This window comes from Pseudophryne corroboree, chromosome 2, assembly GCF_028390025.1.
Source record: "Pseudophryne corroboree isolate aPseCor3 chromosome 2, aPseCor3.hap2, whole genome shotgun sequence".
In the NCBI taxonomy this organism is placed as follows: domain Eukaryota; kingdom Metazoa; phylum Chordata; class Amphibia; order Anura; family Myobatrachidae; genus Pseudophryne; species Pseudophryne corroboree.
Genome location: NC_086445.1, coordinates 495,547,887 through 495,571,679, shown reverse-complemented (window position 1 = coordinate 495,571,679; position 23,793 = coordinate 495,547,887). Strand labels below are relative to the sequence as shown.

At 43.1% G+C, this 23,793-nt stretch overlaps 1 protein-coding gene across 5 annotated transcripts in view; it reads left to right on the top strand.

Moving 5' to 3' along the window:
• Positions 1-23,793, top strand: part of SRRM3 (serine/arginine repetitive matrix 3) — a 648,971-nt gene that overhangs the window by 311,635 nt on the left and 313,543 nt on the right. For all 5 annotated transcript variants that reach the window (XM_063953960.1, XM_063953959.1, XM_063953957.1 and 2 more), the window contains one exon: positions 21,729-21,982. In XM_063953960.1, the coding sequence (XP_063810030.1) occupies positions 21,759-21,982 (224 nt within the window). In that variant the 5' untranslated portion in view covers positions 21,729-21,758. The remainder of the gene's footprint in view (positions 1-21,728; positions 21,983-23,793) is intronic.

The following is a 23,793-nucleotide window of genomic DNA, read 5'->3' as shown; positions in this document are numbered from 1 at the left end:
AATTTGGTTGGGGGAAGGGACTCAGACAGAGGTCCCTGGCAATGTGTTTTAGCAAATAATGGAGAAACTACGCAAGTATATGAAGTACCTTAACCACCAACTGGCCTCTAAGCTTGTTTAGTTTTACATTACTTTAAAACATTGAGCAGACTTGACGGGAACCTGCTGATGCTTGCAGTTCACAGGCTATGATATTTACCAAATGGCTGAAGAGGAGGAGCCATTATCTCATACTTGATGACTTTCTGGTTGTTTCCTCCAGGAGGGTGTAGTAAAGTCAGCACAGCAGGGGGAGTGGAGCAGCATAGGTGGATGGTGCGGCGGGCTTGACAGATCGACTGCGTTATCATGATCCCGCCCCTTCTATATAATGCCAAGATTGCTGACATTATAAAGCCAGAGCGTAGCTACGATGGTGCAGTTCAAAGCAAACTTAGTCATCGGCTGCTTGGAACGCACACTTTACTAGTGGAGTGGGCGGTTGGACATGGGTAGACTTCAGGAGACTTAAATACTTTTCCTGGTGGCAGGCAAGCCATTCCAGGAGAGTAGGCAAGTATACATTATATTTAGAGCCTTAACAGTAGTCTGTGGGTGGGATGGGGGGGGGGGGGGGGGGTATACTTTGAAAGTAATCCTTGGTCACCACTCCTCTTTGTGTGTAAGCCCTCATGGGCAAAGTCCTTATTCCTCATGTTTTACTCTTAGAACTACCTTATTCTCATATCCCTTTCATCAACTCTGACACTGTGTGGTCACCCATTAAGTGCTGAACCGCCCTTCGTGTGACTTATCTTCTCTTACTTACCTAGATGCAGTGAGTTCTCTACCTAACCGTTAGCTCTTGTACGTGTCCTTGTAAGTGTGGGTATATTGCTCTGAATTATTCAAAAGATGTCAGCTTACAATGGGCCTGATTCAGATTTGTAAGCAAAGTAAAAAAAACTCACAAAACTGGCCAAAACCATGTTGCACTGCAGATGGGGCAGATGTAACGTGCAGAGAAGTTTAAATTTGGGTAGGTTATATTGTTTCTGTGCATGGTAAATACTGGCTGTTTTTGCACGAGGCCCACAAATGTTAGCTTTATATTACACTGCAGTTTAGATTTCAGTTTAAACACACCCCACCCAACTCTAACGCTCTCTGCACGTTACATCTGCCCCACCTACAGTCCACATGGTTTTGCCCAGGTGTGTGCTTTTTTGCTTTGCTTACAAACCTGAATCAAGTCCATTTAGCGCAATAATAATAATAATAATAATAATAATAATTTTATTTATATAGCACACTTTCTCCAAACAGGACTCAAGGCGCTTTACAGACATTAAAACAATGCACGTAATACAGAAGATTAATACAGCAATACACAAGCCACACAGACATAAAAGTGAAAACCTAGAACTCATAGAGTAATCATATTGCAGGATTGGTGCAGGCATTTTGGGTAAGAACTTCCACGGGTTGTGTATTCCACCCTCACAAGGTACCAGGTGAGGCAGCCATTTTGGGCGCACTGAGTAGGATTACCCTGTGTGGTATAGTCTACCCCTAGAAGAGATGACAGAAAATGGGGGTGATTGCAGCATCCTAACGTAGGGTCCCAACAAAACTATCAGGTCCATGTATTTTTCATCCCATCCATAGACATACCAGATGAGGCAGCCATGTTGGGCATACTGCGAAGGTTATACTGTGGGAGGTGAGCCATGCACAGGCCCAATGCATATATGGGAAAATGGACACTTGTATAATCGTATGATATAACCTGTATGGAACAATCCACATAAGGAACATCCTGCCCGCGGAGGAACTATCCGAGGCGCCCATCTCAAGTGCACTACGTAAGATGCTGCTGACAGGGTGTGCAATCAGTGGATGTACACCTGACAGGAATACCACACGGAGTGGTAGAAGTATGCAGTCAAAAACATTTTTTTTAAAAGGCGCATGGTGCACATGGCAAAGGCACGTGATATGTCAGGTTTCACCGTTAATATCTGTATTCCCTGTACTGAACTGCAGACACTGGGCCTGATTCTAAGTCACATGCAATACTGATACAATAGTAGTGTTATACTGAAAGCCTGTAAATTATATAGGAACATGAAGACAGTTGTCTGTTTCTAAGCAACAGTAAATTTAAATGTCATTTTATTAAATAGTAAAAATCCATTTAAACACGCGTTAAATTATACAAAGAACAAATACATATATAGTGTATACAAGTAACCTTCTCATTCACCTCTTCTCATGGAACTGTCCTTTACCACGGTGCTTTAATTAACATTTAATGTAATAACATCCCTTTATGGGCCTGGGCATCCAGAGATTCATGCAGGCTGTGTTGCCATGCTAGTCTTAATACCAAGCGACGAAACAGTAATTGCTTATTTCTTATTATATACTTTGGTCATTTAAATATGAATAGTAAATTGAAGAAATGGTTCCGATAAGTATACTTAATAATTACTGTGAAGTTCTGTTAATATCACCGCTGACTAGTTTTATGGTTTAATGTATATTAGCTTATTTAAATGAGGAGAAAGCTCTCACAATGAAATATATTATATGACTTTCACACTCCATGAGATTTTGTTACTAACCACTGAGCCTGATAATCTCACATACATCTAACTGCACCACTGTTTTTTATTTGAATATCAATTTTATGCAGATCTTTACACTCTGCTTTGCTTGGCATGTGCTGTCCTGGTAGCAAAATGCAGTCCTGTTGGTAAAGTAAGGGCTTGACAGGAAACGTGTCTCCTGTGCCATGAGCTGCCTAGTTCTAATTAATTGTGAAACTTCTTTCTAGCATAAAAAAGGGCATATCACTACTTTTCATATTTGCCCATTGGCGTTTCTATAATGGGTGCAATGTGTGCGGTGCACACGGGCCCCTGGGTCCAGGGGGGGCCCCACACCGCACACATTGCACCCATATTTTAGTACTCACCTCTCCGGAGTCCAGCGTCAGATGCTGCAGCCGCCTCCGTCCAGCACAAAATCGACTCCAAAATGGCTGCCGCGCATGCGCACTTTAAATTTTGTCTCCGGAACATGGCGGGCGCCATGTTTCCGGAGACCTGCGCTTGCGCATTAGGCTCCGGCTCAGTGTCGGAGCCTACAGCGCTATGGAGAGGAGGGGGCCCACCTGGAGTCTGCACACGGGCCCCCTCCTCGCTTAAGATGCCCCTGTATTTGCCAAATAGTAATATAGATCAATTAATGTTTAGAACATGTAAATACTGTACATTGGTATCTGTACAGTTACAGGAACAGACACGTGTACTCAGACACATTTGTATATAGCTATAAACCCTGAGAGTGTTGTAAATACCAAATTGCTTTCTAACAAATATTTAAAATGCCTGCTCTAATATATACTGCAGACGCCAGGCGCATCTTATTACCATATACGATAAAAGTGCGCTGTACATCTCAAAACACTACATCCCTTAAGAGAAAAGAATACACCCACACATTATCTGAGTTCCAAAGCTCATTGATGTATATATTTGTTATTAAAAGGATATGTATTCAATATATCACAATGTACAGTATACGTATAGTTACATGGTTACAATTTATACAGTAAGCAGTTAATACAAAATACATACAGTTACAGGCCAGCGATACAATTACCATATCTTTCTCATATAAATTCTTCCCTCCATATCACTCTTTCTCTCTCTGTAAATAAATACAGGAACTGGTCTGGCAACATCTCCACCATCGTCTGGGACAGCAACTAACTCCTGTGTGTCTGATCAGCAATGTGCTACCTAGTTTGGGGGAGTGCACACATCTAGTCTAAGGGAGGGAACTTTCTCATTCATGATGAGTCACTGGTCTGTTCGTATGCTAACCAGGTTCAGCCTTGAAGACATCAAAAGGGCTGGCCTGAGTTTCCTGTCCACCAACTGCTTGGAAATGTCTATTGTTCTAATTAAGAGTGACTTTAGCTTTCATACATTTAATCATAACTACTCATAGCAATGTCCTACAACTTAATAACAAGTATCAAATGAATCTACACATTAATCTAGTTGCTTTAATACCAAATATGACATGTCTATCTTGCTCTGCTCCAATAATACGCATACATGACATTACTCCATTATATAATTTTAAATCATTATGATGTCTGGCGCTTGATATGTTATAATTATGTGCTGTATGAAATATGTGTCGAATCCATCTCTGTGGCATGTCTGTGTAAATGCGTGTGTTACCATATTTCGCTGTGCTTGCTGCGCGTATTTGCAAGCATAGCGACTCATATGTGTGTAGTCTGCATATTCTCTCTATATAATATTTTTGACTTCGACAGTGTGCTATAGCAAGTGACTCTACAGTACTTAGGGCCTGATTCATTCCTGATCGCCGCTGTGCATTTTCGCACAGTGGGCGATCAGATACTAACTGCCATATAGAAAACACAGATTCGGCTAAAGGGAAGAACAAAATAAATGCAACATTACCCTTTGACAAAACCTGCTGGGGTTAAGATGGGGCCTCTAAACTTTTGCTTCTTTTTCCTAGCAGAAATGGCCCCTGATTAACTTAACAGGAGCTTTGTTAGATATGATATACATATAATGTGCTCCCGCTCAGGAAGTACAAAGTATGTTAGACACCCACGAAGACTAATGTTACATTTCACTGTTCTAGATGCATGTCCATCACAGGTAGAGGAAATCATCTCACAGATACCGGGTTCCTTATGAACTTAGGATGGACAGGACACTGGATTGATTGCATGTACTCTCTATATAATATTTTTGACTTCGACAGTGTGCTATAGCAAGTGACTCTACAGTACTTAGGGCCTGATTCATTCCTGATCGCCGCTGTGCATTTTCGCACAGCGGGCGATCAGGTACTAACTGCGCATGCGTATGCACCGCAATGCACATGCTCGTCAGATAACAACAAAGGGCATCGCTGGTTAGCGACGGGATGGTGTGAAAAATCCGATCGCATGGGCGTTCGCTAGGTGATTGACAGGAGGAGGCTGTTTGTGGGTGACAACTGACCGTTTACAGGTAGTGTCCAGAAAAACATAGGCGTTCCCAAGCGTTTTCAGGGAGGGTGTCTGATGTCAGCTCCGTCCCCGATCAGCCTGATGTGATCGCACTGGAGTAAGTCCTGGGCTGCTCAGAGACTGCACACAGTGGATTTTTGCAGCTCGCCGTAGACATGGGATCGCACACTTGCACTGCAAATTTACGCTCCCCCTGGAGGCAGCGACTATCTGAATACAGGACAGCAAAGTTAGCAGCCCAGCGACCAGGTCTGAATCACCCCCTTAATTCACTGATGCAGTTAGGAATTGATTAAATAGTAGCCTACTATCCAATGGTCATAAAACTAGTGAGCCATAATAATTTGCCAATTTCAATTCTAATTAATGCTCAGACTGTAGTTAGACAGAAATGTTGAAACAAATTAGAAATGTAGGTATACTGGATGTTATATCTAGTATTAGATTCTGTGTTTCCATGTTTTATTCATTGTTTTTGACAGTCACAGCTTTTCACCAACGCTTTCCTAAAAATAGCATTAAATATTCTGCTTTCACCAACATCATTTAAATTGTCACTGCAGTGTCTTCATTTTTCATGTGCCAATAATTTCACTTACAGCTTTTCTATTCTGAACTTAGAATGATGTGCTCTGGAATTTAGAATGCCTCCAGTAAACATTGGGGACAAATTACTTTTTCTTACAGTTCTGCAGTGTTAACTGAACTAGTTTGTCATTATGTGCTGTTAGTATACTGTGTTTTCTCCCACTGTATTGTATTTAGTATTTAGTTTTAAGTTAAAACTAAAACAAAAACAAAAGGTCATACATAGTGTATCAACATGGTAAATAATATAAAATCCTACAACTTCTTATATATCTGCAGATCACAATGTCAATTTTGTGTGCTCATCAATTTGTCATTCTGCTGTGTTTTGTGTTTGGTGTACTCCAAAACATTTTGTCAGATACTTTATTTGTCTTTGGCACAAGACTGGGACCACAGGTAGGACTGGTTTAAACTACAGACTTGGATATATGAATGTTTGTAAACACAGTATAGAGGCCCTCATTCCGAGTTGTTCACTCGCTAGCTGCTTTTAGCAGCATTACACGCGCTAGGCCACCGCCCTCTGGTAGTGTATCTTAGCTTAGCAGAATAGCGAACGAAAGATTAGCAGAACTGCTACTAAATAATTCTTTGCAGTTTCTGAGTAGCTCCAGACCTACTCCTAGATTGCGATCAGCTCATTCCGTTTAGTTCCTGGTTTGACGTCACAAACACGCCCTGCGTTCGGCCAGCCACTCCCTAGTTTCTCCAGACACTCCCGCATTTTTCCCTGACACGCCTGCGTTTTTTAGCACACTCCCGGAAAACGCTCAGTTACCACCCAGAAACGCCCCTTTCCTGTCAATCATTTACCGATCAGCAGTGCGACTGAAAAGCGTTGTACGAACACCAGCAAAACTGCTAAGTTTTTAGTGAAATAACTTAGCGCATGCGCGCTGTGTACCATGCGCATGCACATTTAGCTGCAAATCGCAGCATAGCAAAAATCGGCAATGAGCGAACAACTCTGAATGACCACCAGATTGCCTTAGTACACACTAGTGATATGTATGACAACTGTATAACTTGAATAGACAGTAGCAGTTGTGAACCCAAAGGAGGTTTCGTGTTGGAAGCTGGATGCAGGAGGCTGGGTATAGCAGACTGTAGTAATGCACAGTTTTAGCTGCAGGAGGCAGCAAACACACTGGTGTAGCAAAGGAGAATATATAAAACCTAGGCTGAGCTAAAATATGCTACCTGGCAGTGGTAACTATACAGTTAAGTCTTGAACATGTGAGCGCTTTAGAAATTAGAGTTATGTGTATCTGCTGTGGTAGTAGAGCAACTGGAGGCAGTCAATGGTGATAGTTCATTTCACAGGTACTGTATAATAGCATGTATGAGACTGCATGCAGGATGCTGAAAAAGCAGACTGTAGCTGGAGACTCTAGTAGAACTGCAAAGAGCAGACAGCACACTGGTGATAAGGATCAGCACTGATTACAGCAGAAGTAATGGTGATGAATCCTTGCTGCAGAATGGAGAGTTGAATCCAAATAGAATCTTCAGTAGCAGAAATAGAAGCACTCTGAATCCACTGGAAAGTAATAGAACAGAAGCAGTTAATTCAGGAACGGAGGAATGTTTCTCACACAAGACCAGGTGAAGGCTTCAGACAAGTTGAACTGGCAGAGCACATGTGTTTGGGAATGGTTTTTATAGGGCTCACTACACTGTGATTGGATGCTGGAGTCATGTGAGAAGTAAGTCTTTTTTGACTGGCTGCAATAGTATCAGCTGACCTCAGGCAAGATGGCTAAACCCGTGCAGCAGGAACATTATTATGAAGTTGAATAAACAAGAACACCCTGAGATGACTGGCCTGTATAGACAAACCAGTCAGTGTTTATCGGCAGCACCAAGTAAGTTAAGAGGGTCTGAGAACACGCAGTGTCACACCTTTAAGTGTAATAGGATGTTCAGCCAATAATAGTTTCTTTGAGCATGTATCTTTATAAACGTAGGCTCCCACAAGTCTTCTTGCCTTTTTTACAGATTTCTAGTGTACCTCAGGAAAAATTATCTAAAAATACTTTAGTGTAGTATACATCAACAGATTTTATTCAAGTACTTAATAAAATGCCTGTACATATAAACAAAGTAGAAAAGCTTATCTAATAATGGTAGAAGAACTCCTGGTCATGGAGGAACCAACCACCCAGTATAAAGTCTCAGATCCAAAATAAGGGTGACAGTGTCACCAGAAACAGGAACAACGCATTTCATCTGATTACAACTTCATGTAAAACTAATCTATATTAGCTACTGAAGAAATGGAAAGTCAACCAGTTTGCAGAAAATATTGGTTATTTATAGGGTTGTTTTTTTTATTATGAGAGGATCAAAACTAATACAAATGTAGACTAACACGCTCTGATACATAAATCTACTTTTCATGTTATCAGGTTACACAACTTATACTTTTTTTTGCACACGTAGACCACCCATAGCTGGCTATTATTATGTGTTTGTTTATTTCAGCCACCCCATAAATAGTCTGAGGTGGATTCTACTGGAGGATTAACAAATTGTAATAGGTCAATAGTTGGAGCTATCCTTATTGTAAGTATGTGAAACTAACAAAATATATTGTAAAGTCAGCCCTATTTGTCCTGATGAGGTTTCCCCAGAGGAATGTTCTGCAGTCCTGGATAGAGTTTTGCGATAAATTGCACCAAACCAGCATCTCTGGTTATTTATCAGGGTTACTGTAAGTGAATCTATGCCCTGCATGCTGCATGTGCCAACCAATTACCGTAGGAAACTGCAATCCTGGTAAGTTCACAGGGAAAATATATTCTTGGCTTTAATGAGCACAACATCTGTTTTAGGGGTATATTTACTAAGGTGCGGGTTTATAGAATTGGTGACATTGCCCATAGCAAACAATCAGATTCTACTTATTTATCTAGCACTTTCTAAAAGATTATAGCTGGAATCTGATTGGTTGCTATGGGCAATAACTCCACTTTTATAAACCCGCACCATAGTAAATATACCTCTTAGAGTCCTATTTAACATATTCTGCATTTTAAATGCAGTGTAGATATGACATCGTCTAAATTCACAACCTGAAAATGAAGATTTTCCCATATATTTAGGAAGAAGCTCTTACTGGGACACAGGCTCTGAGAAGAGCCTGACCTGGCGAAGAGCTGGAAACAGAGTGATCGTTTATATTGTCCCTCTGCTTCTTGGTTTGGCATTTGGCGTTTGTGCGCTTACTGCCCATGTATAGCTGGAACAGTCTCCAAAATAATCTGCAGTATAGGAGCCCAAAGGCTACTATAGGCTAACTGGGCCAGGACTGCTCTCTGATTGGGAATGGAAGGATCGTGGCAGATATTGGAGATACTTCTTGAATCCTGGGGATGCTTTATATTTGTGGGTACCCTATGAAAATGAATGTTTTTGGAGAATATTCTGCCAATATACTTTAATAAATATGCCCTTTAGACATTTAGAAAAATATCTGGTGTACCTATTGAATATTAGATAGATTACATGATAAAAGTACAGAAGGTTTAGACAGATTGGGGCCGATTCTGAGTAGGGAGCAAAGCCAAAGAAGCAGGTACAGTGACTTTGTATCTGCTGGTGGGGCAGATATAACTGTGCAGAAAGGTTTAGATCTGGGAGGGTCGTGTCCAAACTGAAATTGAAGTGTAAAAATAAAAATGCTGAGCGTTTGTGGGCTACATGCAAAAGTAGCCAGTATATACTCTGCATGAATATTTTTTTATTTGCAACACTGTGTTTTGTTTATTCATTTGCTCAGTACCCCAGGTGAGAATTCAATTAGCCGTGGTAATTTTTCCCGCTAACCCCCGCCCCCCCCCCATCCCCCCAGCAAAACGGTCATTTTCACTATTTTTTTACCGGTGCTTTATTTCTGGCAATTTAATTTACCCAATGTTTTTTTTTTTTGCGGGGGAAAATTTACCCATTTTCATGCAAAAACACACAGGATCTGGGATAAGTTCACGGATCAACGTGTTTTCGCATTCGCAGCCGCAAAATAAAAAATGGCACTTATCAAGGATTTTGTTTCTCCTGCCTCTTGGCAGGTGAAACAAAATCCCGATAATGCCGGCTATCTGCGACAATTGAATAACCACTGCGGCTAATATAATTCCCTCCATAGCTTCTTTAATTGTAACTGTGTCAGTGGATAACGAATAAGGTTGGCTTATTGAAGCTCAACAAGATAAGACACAACTGGTAAGTAAGAAATAGATATACAGTACAGAGAGAAGAGTTGCTTGCACTCTTGAGACATTAGTGAGTGGATGTAGGAGGGGGTTTTCAAAGCTTCAGCAATTTCAAGTTAATTACTTTTCTTAATTGTTTCAGTATTTTGTCCATGTAAACAAGGTATATACTATTTACAATATTGTAAGCAATTAAATAGTATATATCCATGTATTTCATTATAAAAAAAAAAGTGTTATTTTTTCATCATCACAGAATAAATCTTATATAGAAATGTGACTGAGTGGTGTTGAACATAGGTGAATGAACCTGTGGACTTATTGGCAAAGTCTGTTGGCTGAGGAGATGTATGAAATGCCCATCCTCACCATTATGGTACAGAAACATACACAGGGGAGAAACAAAAAAGCTGAACAGAGAATCTCTGCACTGATTATTTATGCTTAGAAATATGTGCTTCCTTACTGGTGCCTCATAGGAAGTAGGACTAACATGGAAAAACAAAAAGCTGAAAAGCATCCATACACAATAACAGGAACAATACAACTTACATTCTTAAGATATGAATACCACGTTACTTGCTTAGATGCACAGGGGTGACTTTCTCATATGCTGTAAAGTAGAACCAGGTTTCTTCACAAATAATCATATTAATAAAGTAACATGACAGAGCCAGAACATATCAAGTCTGCAGACAAGATGCAAGCCGTGGGTATGCCCTTCCCTTAAAATCTTTCATACTATACATCAATTACCTTTTTGAAATAATGATCTAGCAACAGCTTGGATTTGCACTTGTGTACGAATAAGTCCAGATTCAAATGTTCAACCTTCCCTCCTTCCCCCTATCGCGCCCGCTGGCAGTATTCTAATGTTACTGCCGACAGGCGCGACAACTTAATTTCAGCTCGCTACCTCCCGAGGTAGTGAGCTGAAATGCATGTAAAGAGACCCGTTTGGACGCCCAAACGGGTCTCTTCACGATCGCGCCCATTACTTTAATTGAGTTTATGCGCTTGATGCACCTAAACCAGACTGGAATGAGCGGGATCAGCGCAATAGCGGGGCACATTTGAAAATTGCCCCTCTATCTCCCATCACTTTAGACGGGAGATGGCGGGTGCGATATCATTTTAATCCAGCCGTTATAGTCTTCTCATCGCACTCCTTGGTACTGTACATGTCTTTTCTTTGCTCTCAGGTGACTCCTCCACATTAGATGTGTGTATATTTGCAGGGTCTGCAGAAAAAGTATTGTACTGTGCAACAAAGTAAATGTCATGCCATGGTCCTACCTGAGCTATTTATACCAGAATTACTAGTTTTGCTACCTTTATTGAAGTTTTTATATGTTTATTATAACTTCCTATTCATGGACCTTCTTTCCTCAATTACACAATATAAATATATTCATTTCACAGTTGCTGAAGACAGAGCACAATACCTAGATAGCAAGACAGACTTAGGTCTGGTCAAGGAATGGTCAGAAACATTTTGGCACTTGGTAAAGGTAGAATCAGCACCAAAAAGTGGAACAGAGCCGTAATCAAGGAAAAGCCAGTAACCAGGGGTGAACTTAGCGGTCAGGTTTCCCCTAGGGACAACAGTAATGGCTGCACCCCATCTCCCCCCATCCCCTCCATTTTAATATCATCATGGTTTGGTTATATAGTAAGCACTCATTTGGCACTCATATTAATGTAATATAATAATACAAGATATGAGCTGTGACCTTATATATTACTTTTGAAAAGCATTTCAGGGAGATGTGAAAGTAATACCTATCAACGCGGACGTGTACTGCTACATCTGAGAGGTGTGTCATAAAACTAACTTACTGTACATTCAAATGTAAATGAGCCCCAAAGTTAGTAAGATCTACTTGTTGAAGAAAAGGCACTGATATTTTTCAGGATTTGTTTGTGTATTGTGTTTTACAAGAGGTTCCATATACAGTAAGTGGCCACGAGAAACCTTATTTAAAATGCATGTAGTCATGGGGATCATTATGCCTTACAACCACTGCAGGGAAATGGCGCTGAAGATCCCATTTGAATGTATGTATTCCCCCAAGAAAGTAACAGCTACATAATGGGGGTAGGGTACAATCAGGGAGATTGCTGGTCTATTCAGGGAGTTAAGGCCCATACACACTTGCCGATAAAATGAGCGACGTCGCTCATTTTCCCCATCCCTGAGCGATGTCGCTCATTTTATCGCCAAATGTGTATGCCGCCAGCGACGACCGATGCGCGGCCCCGTGGGTCGGCAACGATCGTCGCTGTTGGTAGGGCATGCATGTGGGATCTGGACAGTCGTCCATGACCTGCATGCACGGCTGGCGGAGGCGTGACGTCACTGAGCGATATGAGCTGTCATATCGCTCAGTGTGTACAGTCGGCCGCCGCCCGGCCGGCCCGGGAGGAGAAACATTAGCCGACGTCGCTCCTATGGACCTTTATGGAGATTGCTGCTAGTTCAGGGAATCTCCTGCAGAATGCGGGAGGTTTGAAAACTATGGTCTGCACATGTCCTACTTGTACACACTCCACTCAAGACTGCATATGGTACGGTACTGTGGAAATATATTGTAGTTATTTTTATTTGGACTGAAAGTAATAAAACAAGTATCCTAGTGCCATCCCCAGTAAGTGTCGCCTCTAGGTACGTGACTAATGGGAAATTCGCCACTGCCAGTAAATGGTATAGTGAGTGACTGAAGTCACAATTCAGCAGCAATAGCAGAAGCTATATTACTGGGCAGGAACATAATAACTTGGCAAGGAAGGATACAGGGACTGGCTTACGCAGAAATTCAGGGAGTGGATCTAGAACATGCTGAAATATCTGGATAGCATTAAAGGCAGGATGCACTAAAGGAAAAATGAATGGGGTTTTTACCACAATTCTATCCCCGGGCTTCGGTGCGGTTTTATTGGCGTTACCCTATAGAAGCCTATGGGCTTCTTTCTGCACTGTGCTGTGAGAAGAATCCAATCGGATCCCTCCCAGCGGGTGGTCTTCTGTTTGCCGGCGGTCGGGCTCCCGGCGCTCAGTATACCGGCGCCGGGAGCCCGACAGCCGGCATACCGACAATTATTTTCCCTCGTGGGGGTCCACGACCCCCATAGAGGGAGAATAAAATAGTGTGGCGCGCGTAGCGCGCCACCGTGCCCGTAGCGTGGCGAGCGCAGCGAGCCCGCAAGGGGCTCATTTGCGCTCGCCAAGCTGTCGGTAAGCCGGCGGTCGGGCTCCCGGCGCCGGGGTGCTGGTCGCCGGGAGCCCGACCGCCGGCCAGCCGTAGTGAACCCCTCCCAGCATCTCCCGCAGCTGTTGCAACACTCTGCGCATGCGCAGACAGACTTCCAGGTCTTATCGGAAGAGCTGTCCTTTGCAGTACTAGTGCATATGCTATATGCAATGTGTGGCGGAATATATTCCGCTTCTTAGTGCATCCCGCCCTAACACTGATCTGGACACAAGTCAAAGTCAAGGCACTGTCCAATGGGGGTAATTCCAAGTTGATCGCAGCAGGAAATTTTTTCTAGCAGTTGGGCAAAACCATGTGCACTGCAGGGGAGGCAGATATAACATGTGCAGAGAGAGATAGATTTGGGTGTGGTGAGTTCAATCTAATCTAAATTGCAGTGTAAAAATAAAGCAGCCAGTATTTACCCTGCACAGAAACAAAATAACCCACCCAAATCTAACTCTCTCTGCAAATGTTATATCTGTCCCCCCTGCAGTGCACATGGTTTTGCCCAACTGCTAAAAAATATCCTGCTGCGATCAATTTGGAATTACCCCCAATAGCTAGAATAATTCAGTCAACTGAGCAACAATCTCCTCCAAGCCCTTAAATTTGCTTTTTTTTGCGTAATCACATTCGCTATACTTGTAATGGGAAATGTGATCTGCCCAAATTTACTAAAATTAAATTGTAAAAAAAAAGAAACCGGAGGGAACCTATCATAATAAGGACATTATACAGGCTTCCCTCTGGCAGGCAGAACAGTGCTCTAAATGCTCTAAAATAGACCACAGGCTGATCATTGAAACAAAAAAGTTAAATAATAAAATAAAACTTACCTGCATGCTGCCAGGGATCGGTGTTCGGCTCCTTCTCTCCGTGACCCCAGTCAGCTGAAGTGAAGTTCCCGGCCAACATTTTAGTTTTTTTAATTTATCACATCCACATCTGAGATGCCGATTGTGATAAATATGTCTGAGAGTGTTCTTTGGATGAGTTATGTTATTAAGATATTTAAGGTGAAACCCTCCAGTTAATCTAGACATTTTGTGTTGGCTGGCAAGAATTTTCTGTTAACCAATATTCTTTCCATTTAAGCAGACATCTTATTCTATTTCTGTACAATAAATTATTCTTCTCCTTCATGATTTGTGCCAACAGAATCAAAATTCAATCTGGAAAGTGGTTTTCGTGAAATGGTTTAAGCAGTGAAAAGTGAAAACTTACATCTGTTGTCATAGAGCCTGGAATCTCTAAGAGGAAAGCAACATGGTTAAACTGAGATTACATTTTAAATAAACTTCTGACCTAGTTTGAGAGAGGGTAGTGCTTAAAGTTTATAGTGAAGAGCCAGACTTTGGGCCAGGTTCTGAGTCAGACTGATCTCTCCTCACGAAAACAAACACCATTTTTTCCCATACAGCACATGGGCACATTTGCCAGTGTCTTGTGCTGGGCTGGGAGAGAGGCTGCTGCAGCCAATCCTCTCTCTCCCTGCCCAAAGTGCCGATGTCTGAAATAGGAAGTGTGTGCGTGTGGGAAGGGGGCAGCATACCCTGGTCCCCGCCGGGCCTCTCCAACCAGACCTGACCTGAGTAAAGAGTACCCGCTCCCCATCCCTCTCAGGGCCACTGTCTATGCTGGATCTCACTTTGCATGAAATGGGCTGAAAATGGGCAGCGACTGGGCGGCAACACACAAGAGATATGTTTCATGGGAGTATCATGGGCCTGTAGTTAAAGAGCCTTGCCATTCTCAGTTATGTGTACAGAGAATGAAAGCCTGTTTCTGACAGATCTCTTGCACTTAGCATGGAACTGGTGCAAGCACCATTATTAGTCTCGTATTAACTTAATGTAGTAAATCTGGCTTTTGCAACTTCACACAGCCATTTCTACAGCCAATCAGGCTCTATGTCTACAGTCTAAAAATTGGCAATAGCTCTATGGTGTCTGTCTGTGGCTGGTTTATAATGTTCTTAAATTTCTCTCAAGCAATTTAGTAATTAAAGGGGGAGGAAAAAGTTTTCTGATTGTAAGCTTGATTAGTAAGTAATTAGAAAGTAATTTGATCTCTCTTCTTTTTATTGCGCACATCCAAGAATCCTCTGTATTGCGGTCCTTTGATGACAGTTAAGTTTCAAGTTCTCAGTAGGGAATGATAAAGTGTAAAATAATGGATAATTTGGGTGAAACAAACAAATGAAAGATTATGGCAATGTAATCATTTATAGTTGAATGGCTTCATATGTTAATACTTGAGCCAGGGAGAAAAGTGTTTGTCTTATTGACTTGGCTTCGTGGCAACAACTTGTTCAAAGTTGTACTAATGGTTCAATAATATTTTTTGGCCAGCTAAATACATAATTCTCAGACTACCGCAATGTAAACACAGATTCTCAGCATAAAGGTTCAGTTTTTAGGAATTCTAATAGGTTTCCTAACATGTATTTGCATGGATTCAGGAGATGACTACAACTGTCTACTGATGGGGTCTTTAAGACTGTAAGACTAAAAGACTGAAGCATACTGTTGCCCACTGAAAAAGTTTTTAGGGCCGAATGTAATAACGCCCGAGATCGCAGGAGGTGTGAGATGCTGGCCGATCTCTGACTTTTTTTTAAAGGGACAATTACTTACAAGGCATGGTTTTGCCTTTTAAGTGATTGCCCCTTTAAAAAAAACAAAAACGTTCGACCGGCATTACATCCCAACCAAATTCTCTCTTAATTTCTCACAATCACAAAAAGTCTTAGATCAATCCATATAGGCTACATAGGTAGAGATTTAATGAGCTCCTATTTGTCAAAATCATATATTTTTGTCTATTATGCCACTGGTTTTAAAGGGGCGATTATTAATTCAGAGTTTATTAAATGCCTATGTAGGTTATTTGAAAGAGGCTAATACCCCTTTGAGACCGCCAGCTATGAAGACGGGTTATTGGCGCATAACCCATGTTCATGTGCGGTCTGAAAGGTGCCAGGGGAAATATACCGAGCAACCCGGTATTTCAACCCTGGTAGCGACCAGGGTTGAACTCAAGTTCAACCCGGGTCGCTGTGCGGTGTGATCGGGAGCCGGGTCAATGTGACCCGTTTCCCGTTCACTGTGTGTGGACGGATGGCGCTTGGAGATCATGTGCTGGGTTGCAGACAGTGGCGGCGGGGCGCCTGAAGCGGGTCGCACCCTGGTAGCTTCCGTCTCAGGCTCCCGGGTGCAACCCGCCTCAGGCGGTCTAAAGGGGTATATGCAAATGAGCTAAGAGAAGTCTAATAACAAATGGATTAAAGTTATATACATGTCTTCAATTAATATATTTGATTAGAAACAGCGATTTATATCGGTAGGTATCTTTGGTGCCATCTTGCCTTGTGTTTTAAAAAAATGTGTACCTTGATTGCAGCATCTAGTTGTGATGTACTAATGCAGGAGTTCTTAAACCCTGTTCTTAGGACTCCTAACCTGTCCAGCTACAGTGGCGGATGCACAGGTGTATTCATTACTGTCACATTTTAAAAGATCCACAGCGGATCTGGAAAACATAACCTGTTAGGGAATCTTAGGACTGAGTGTGAGAAAAATGAATGCATAGCCCCTGATATCTGGTTTCATTGTAATTAAGCATTTTCATTTTCCCATTAGTCTACATGTCATGTTTTAGACAGTAGCAAGATGCAATTTTTTACACAACACTTAACATATTATTATACAGTAGTGTCCTTAATTTGTTTTACGGAAATTGTTTTGTTATATTTATTTAACATTTTTAATAACTTCAAATAGTTTAATAACAATAAGAGTGGAAGGGAGATGTCACTTGTGGCACGCAGCAACCTTCCTTCTATTTTACTTAACAAGTATTCTCAAGGCTTTCAGTAGGTTAAGAGTTTCAGGGAAGAGAAGAGCACCGATCCAGTTATCCCCAGGGAACATTGCTAGTATTGAATCTGACATCACAGCCTGGGGTTTAGGTCAGTCAGAGACTGTTTCCATGACAACGGTAATTGCATTTTTGTAAGAGCAGCATTTGGGGATACTCAGATTGCTTTCTCCTGCTCAGAAAAGTCTGAGCAGCAATTTATTTGCATTTATTTGTTTCCTTCTGATGAGCCTTTCGAGTGATATATCATTAATTATTATATTCAGATTATGACAACATATAAAGATGTGTAATATTATTATTATTATCAGAGGCGTAACAAGGATAGGGCGAGTGGGGCACGTGCCCTGGGCGCCTTGGCAGGCCCAGGAGAGGGGGGCGCCGGCGGCGGCCAGGGCATCATGCCCCACTTGCCCCTGTCACGCCGAAATGTGAGGGGAGGAGAGCGCAGCGTCTCTCCCTCCCCTCACCGCCGCTGCCAGCAGCGCTGCTGTGTCCGGTCTCCGGCGGCGTTAGCAAATCAGAGCTTGCGGACCGGCTCCTGATTGGCTGCCGGTCCGCAAGCTCTGATTGGCTAGCGAACCGGCGCCAGACAGCCGCCGGAGACCTGGAGCGGTGAGGGGAAGGAGAGGCACTGCGCTGCGCTCTCCTCCCCTCACATAGATATCAACAAGCGGTGAGTGACCGGGGGGGGGCACAGTGGGGCATGTATCTGGCACTGAGTGGGGCATGTAACTGGCACTGAGTGGGGCATGTAACTGGCAGAGTGGGGCATGTATCTGGCACAGTGGGGCGTGTATCTGGCACTGAGTGGGGCATGTATCTGGCACTGTGGGGCATGTAACTGGCACTGTGGGGCATGTAACTGGCACTGTGGGGCATGTATTTGGCACTGTGGGGCATGTAACTGGCACTGTGGGGCAATGTAACTGGCACTGTGGGGCATGTATCTGGCACTGTGGGGCATGTAACTGGCACTGTGGGGCAATGTAACTGGCACTGTGGGGCATGTAACTGGCACTGGGGGGCATGTACCTGGCACTGTGGGGCATGTAACTGGCAATGTGGGGCAATGTGACTGGCACTGTGGGGCATGTATCTGGCACTGTGGGGCATGTAACTGGCACTGTGGGGCAATGTAACTGGCACTGTGGGGCAATGTAACTGGCACTGTTGGACATGTATATGGCACTGTGGGGCAATGTATCTGGCACTGTGGGGCATGTATCTGGCACTGTGGGGCATGTATCCGGCACTGTGGGGCATGTATCCGGCACTGTGGGGCATGTATCCGGCATTGTGGGGCATTGTATCTGGCACTGTGGGGCAATGTAACTGGCACTGTGGGCCATTTTCAGTGGTCACACCCCTTCTGGTGTGTGGCCACGCCCATTTTTTCGCCCCGCGCGCACTTGCTTCTTTTGGTGTGCTTTTTTTTTTTTTTTTTTTGGGGGGGGGGGGGGGCATTTTCCATCTTGCCCTGGGCTCCGAAAACCCTAGCTACGCCTCTGATTATTATCATCCCTGTGTGTTGATGACTGTGGGTAATTGTATCGACAAGGGCTATCCTATTAGCACCGATGCGCCGGGTCCCTCCCCACGATGCCGGCACTTATCCCGGATTATGCTCCACGATAAGCGGCTGCCGGGTCGGGGACTTATCCCCGATCCCATGTGTTTTCGCGTGATGGTGGGTCAATTTTTGGCAGATGAAAACAGCCTGTAATAGGATACCATCGGTCATTAATCGCGATATCCGGCTGTTTTCACCCGCTGAAAACGGATTGGTGATAATTCAATACCCCCTTAGAGTGCAGTGCCATTTTAGTGGTCTTGTTTATCATAATATATGTGCAACATTTTACGTTCAAATAAAATGGTTCTGGTGGTTTATAGCAGTGTGCTGAGGATTTTTATTTTCGTAACATCAACTTATCCTCAGGCACCAATTTTTTTAATCAGTTATCTCTGTGTACTAGAGATCCATGAGGTCATCTTGGATGCGTTTGTATAACCTGTGCATGATAATACATAATTATGAACAGAGAGAGATTCCCTTCAGCACGCACTGGGGGTACCATCCATTTACTATTTTGCCAAGCCCATAGCAAATTAGGGGGAGTTGGTGGTCCACCCATCCCGATGGCAACCACTTGGGTCTACTGAAAGTGCAGCGTCCAAGTGCATACATAATGAAGCCCCACCTGGAACATCACTGGTGAGCATGGTAGAGTGGTCTGACATTCCCTGGCCCCAGTCATCTTTGGGTCCTTAAGCAGCTGCACTTCTTGCAGTAAAGTTTTGGAGAAAGTAAATTCCTAAAGCAGAGGGAGGGAGCAGCCAAGTTGGCTGAACAGAGGGGAGCTATGGAAAAGGGGTGGGGCTCTGAAAAAGGGAGCAGTCCGGAGGTGTGGAGACGTGAGTGCAAAGTGGGGGGAAGACTACGATGACGTGATTCACTACGAATAGCGTCATCGGCCTCCCTAGACCACCCACTTTCACAAGCAGTGCGGGGGGCGAGGGTCTGCAGGCAACTCTGGGGGGCTTACCTACCTTTCTGGGGGGCCAAGAGCATCACCCAATTTTCAGGAGCCTCCCGGCCAATCTAAAAGAGGCAAGTATGCTGTAATTAAGTCACCTGTACTCAAGCATGAATATACCTAAAACCTGGAGTGTAATGACGTAGTTTGAGAAACTCTGCCATAGGCAAATGTAACTCGGTTTGTCAAAATATAGCAGCATTCTGTAGCATCTTGTTCAGGCTGCCATCAGAAATTGTGGGTCCCAGCACTGAGAATATAGGCAGGGTCATCCCGCCAGGGGTTGGATTTGTGGATAATGTGGATGGAGCTACAGTGGAAGTAGGGCATCAATTGGTGCTTAAACCATTTCTTGTTTTTTCTGTTTTTTAGTTGGGCTGTGGGTGTTATTATAACTTATCAATCTATCATATGATACCCTAGCCCTGCCTCAGCCACCTCAGTATGATACATAAAACCCTCATGACAGCTCCTCCTCTTTCTCTTACACACACACACCACCCTCTCACACTCATATATCCAGCCCTGCCCCACGCACCTCCCTCTCACACATGTACACCCCAACCACCTACCTCTCACACATATATACCCAGCTTTGCCCCAACCAACTCCCTCTCACACATATATACCCCAGCTACCTACCTCTCACACATATATACCCAGCCACCTGTCTCGCACACATATACCCCAGTCACCTACCTCTCATACTTATATACTCAGCCCTGCCACCTCCCTCTCACACACATATACCCCAGTCACCTACCTCTCATACATATATACTCAGCCCTGCCCCGCCACCTCCATCTCGCACACATATAGTATACCCCAGACACCTCCCTCTCACACATATAGGGACTGTAGCCCTGCCTCAATACTGTCAGCAGGAGTTTCCCGGTTTGCTAATTAGCCTGCCATGATCCGGCAGACATAATGTTGCCTTCTCTCTGACTTTAAACGTGATGATTCCTTGTGTTGCTATGTATTCGCTCGTCCATTTTGTCATTTTTTTGCCTCCTCTGTGGCAGCGGCCATTTTGTTGAGGACATTACTAATACAGATATCCTTGTTTGTAACTGCAGATGTATGCTCCCTCTCTGTCCAGACCTGGTACTGCAGTCCCTGATGGCGGCCCTGATCTTATTATATAATGAGATATGGCAGCATTAGAGATGAGCATAGGTCCAGATATATGTTGCATGAACTCAGTTTTGCAGCAGGCCATTTCACAGAACTAAGAAGTTCTGCACTGTACATGTAAATTTGCACTTAGTGGGATTTATAACCTACAGTATAATAACACCTAGGATAATAGTCAATTAATTCTGCGCTGGTGTGTGGTTAGTGTATGTCTGAAAACGCTAGGGGCCAGGTTCTACTAGCAAAACCCAAATTTCCCACCTACCCATAACATTTGGGAACAGTGCTAATGACATCTATTAAATGGGTGTTACAGTCCAAAAACGTAAATGTCTTCTTTTCTTTAACCAAATTATATTTATACTGATTTGTGTGTCTTCAGCAACAACAAAAAAAGCTGATTTCGAATACAACACAAGCTAGTAATAATAAGGACTCGTACACAAGCATTGAAAGGTCTTTGTTTGATAGATGGATTTTCTCCCAGAACTCAAATAATATTCCAGCATGATTTTTTTTATCACCTTAGTGCTCCAGCTGTTTCATTGCGCAGTAATCTAATTTTTGTTTATGTTTTGTTTATGCTAAGCAAAGAAATTTAATGCAGGCTGCAGTGTTTAATAATACAGCTAATAGTAGCTTACTCTCACCAATACTCCTAAGGTGTGTCTGTAATTACATTACAACGTGCATAATAGCTCTAATACTGCCCATGCTTCTTTTCCAATTAGCTATTACAATTTGCTCCTGTTGGGGTGTAAGGCTATCTCACAGTGTGATACGCATGGTCAGCTCTCACAAATCCCTAATATATGAGAACTGACTTCTGTGTCTGCATTGGATGCTTTTATAATGTTGCGTGTACTGCTTGGTTGGCAGTGTTGGTTCTTCTCTTGCAGAAAAGCAGATTAGTACAGCTCTTCCCCCATTAAGCCGTCAGTTTTAATTTAACAGAGCGGCTCAGAGCATGGAGACTAATTTCTTTTTACCATTCTTATTTCAAAGGTGTGGGAAAGATAAGAAATACAAGTTAGCTCAAATGAATCTGTTTGCATTTTCACAGGAAGAAAAAGAACTGTGTAGCAGCACTGCAATGTCTGTTTGCAACAATGGCGGCAGGATTCCATCTCCGCAGGAATCTGCCAATGGCTTTTGTCAGCCCAGTGCTTCAGGCACCTGGCATAAACCTGAAGAAGAAGTGAGAGTGACAGAACCCAGCCCTGTCAAGAAGGCCCACAGGGAAATCTTAGACCATGAGCGGAAAAGACGGGTAGAACTCAAGTGCATGGAGCTACAAGAAATGATGGAGGAGCAGGGGTGAGTCATTTTCTGCATATGTGTTTATTACACCTTGTTAAAGTCACAATGAAGCTATATTTTATGGATAAATGAGGTCAAATGAAGTAAAATTGAAAAAAACACAATAAAAGTTCTGGAATTTTGTACAGCTTAAGCACTACAACTAAACAGTACTCAGGTTGCCCGTACCAACCAAGCATCTAGCTACAGTATCATTCTGTAGAACGTACTTGATAAACGATAGGTAGAATCTGAATGGTTGCTATGGGCAACTTCTCCACATGTCCTTTGTAGAAAGTTCATACATCGCCCCAAGGGCTTTTTTAAGCTGTAGGTATCCGTCATTACTTAATCATTTTCTTTTTGAGGATATGCTCACGCACATGCTGACCCTTGATGCCTATCATCATGTGATAAGTCACTAGAGATAGAGCAGCAGGAAGGACCAGCCTTGCTGATCTGTCAGTATAGTTCAAGGACCTGCAGCTGTGCAACTAAACGTGAAACACCCGCCGGGTGGCATCTTGGGCGAGGACATGCAGGGCACTCAGGGGTAAGCGGCAGTAGGGGCCACAGCTTAAAGGGTGTGTCCGGCCTCTGATTCTCTGATAATGTGTTTATAAAGTGCACAATATGGAAACTGACCCATAGGGAAGGGGAAGGGGCCTTCTGTCAGTGGGGCCCACCAAGGATTTTCCATGTCCTCCTCTGGGCAGACCGAACCTGTAGTGGAAAGATCGAACCTCTCTGTCTGCCCACTTCTTCCTGAATCCTTTGCCTGCTTTAGTCCATTTAAAATTTTTGTAAAACATAAAAATAAAAAAGCATTTAACTGATTGGCAAGGGGTGGCAGATAGGCCACTAGGACCAACCAGGCCCTTGGGGTAATTTGGCCCTACATATAACAAACATTTTAACCTCTCAGACCTACTGTACGATAGTGAACTTGTATATTATAACAGTACCATGCACAGAATAAATGCCATACTAACCTACTAACTACCTTGACACGGCCAAAGGGTTACTTCCATGCATATGCAAGAGCAGTTATGTCAGTTACTGTACATACAGTACATGCATGTGGATACATTACATTGCTCTCAGCATGACTCTAAATACATCTTTGCTGTGGATATTTGGGTGTTTATTCCAGTTTGAACAAAAAAAAAATTGTCCTAAGTGTGCCTTATTAAATGGGAAGACTGCAAAAGAAATGTTTAAAATGTCAATCTAATGAGGACTTCGCCATGAAGGGCTGCAGTCACAATCTGTTAGACTAGAGTAGGCCTGGCCATCCTGTGAAACTGTACATCCTCGCATGTCCTGCCAGAGTTTTAGCATTCCCTAATAGCAATACTGTGCCAGGGCATGCTGGTATTTGTAGTTTCACAACAGCTGGAGAGCCACAGATTGGCCAGGACTAGAGTCTTGCTTTAAGGTAAAATTTTCAATACTACCAATTCCAGATGCGTGACCGCCGGTCAGCATACCGACGCCAGGATCCTGGCAGCGAAATCCCGACAGGGGATGGCGAGAGCAGCAAGCCCCTTGCAGGCTCGCCACGCTGCGGACTCGGTGGACCCCAGCTTACACTAGAGGGAACAGTGGTTGTATTATTCTTATAACATATACGTTTAAAGACCTCATCTTTACATAACATGATATTTCCTAATAAAAGCAATTTAATATGTTAGTCCTAGACTAGAGGATTAACTGAGGCATTTATCCAAGACTACTAGTGTATATGCCATTGTCTGTCATCTATTGAATATTTGGCGAACAGGTGTAAAAGAAACATTACAAAGATAATAAGAAAATGTCCTTTTTTT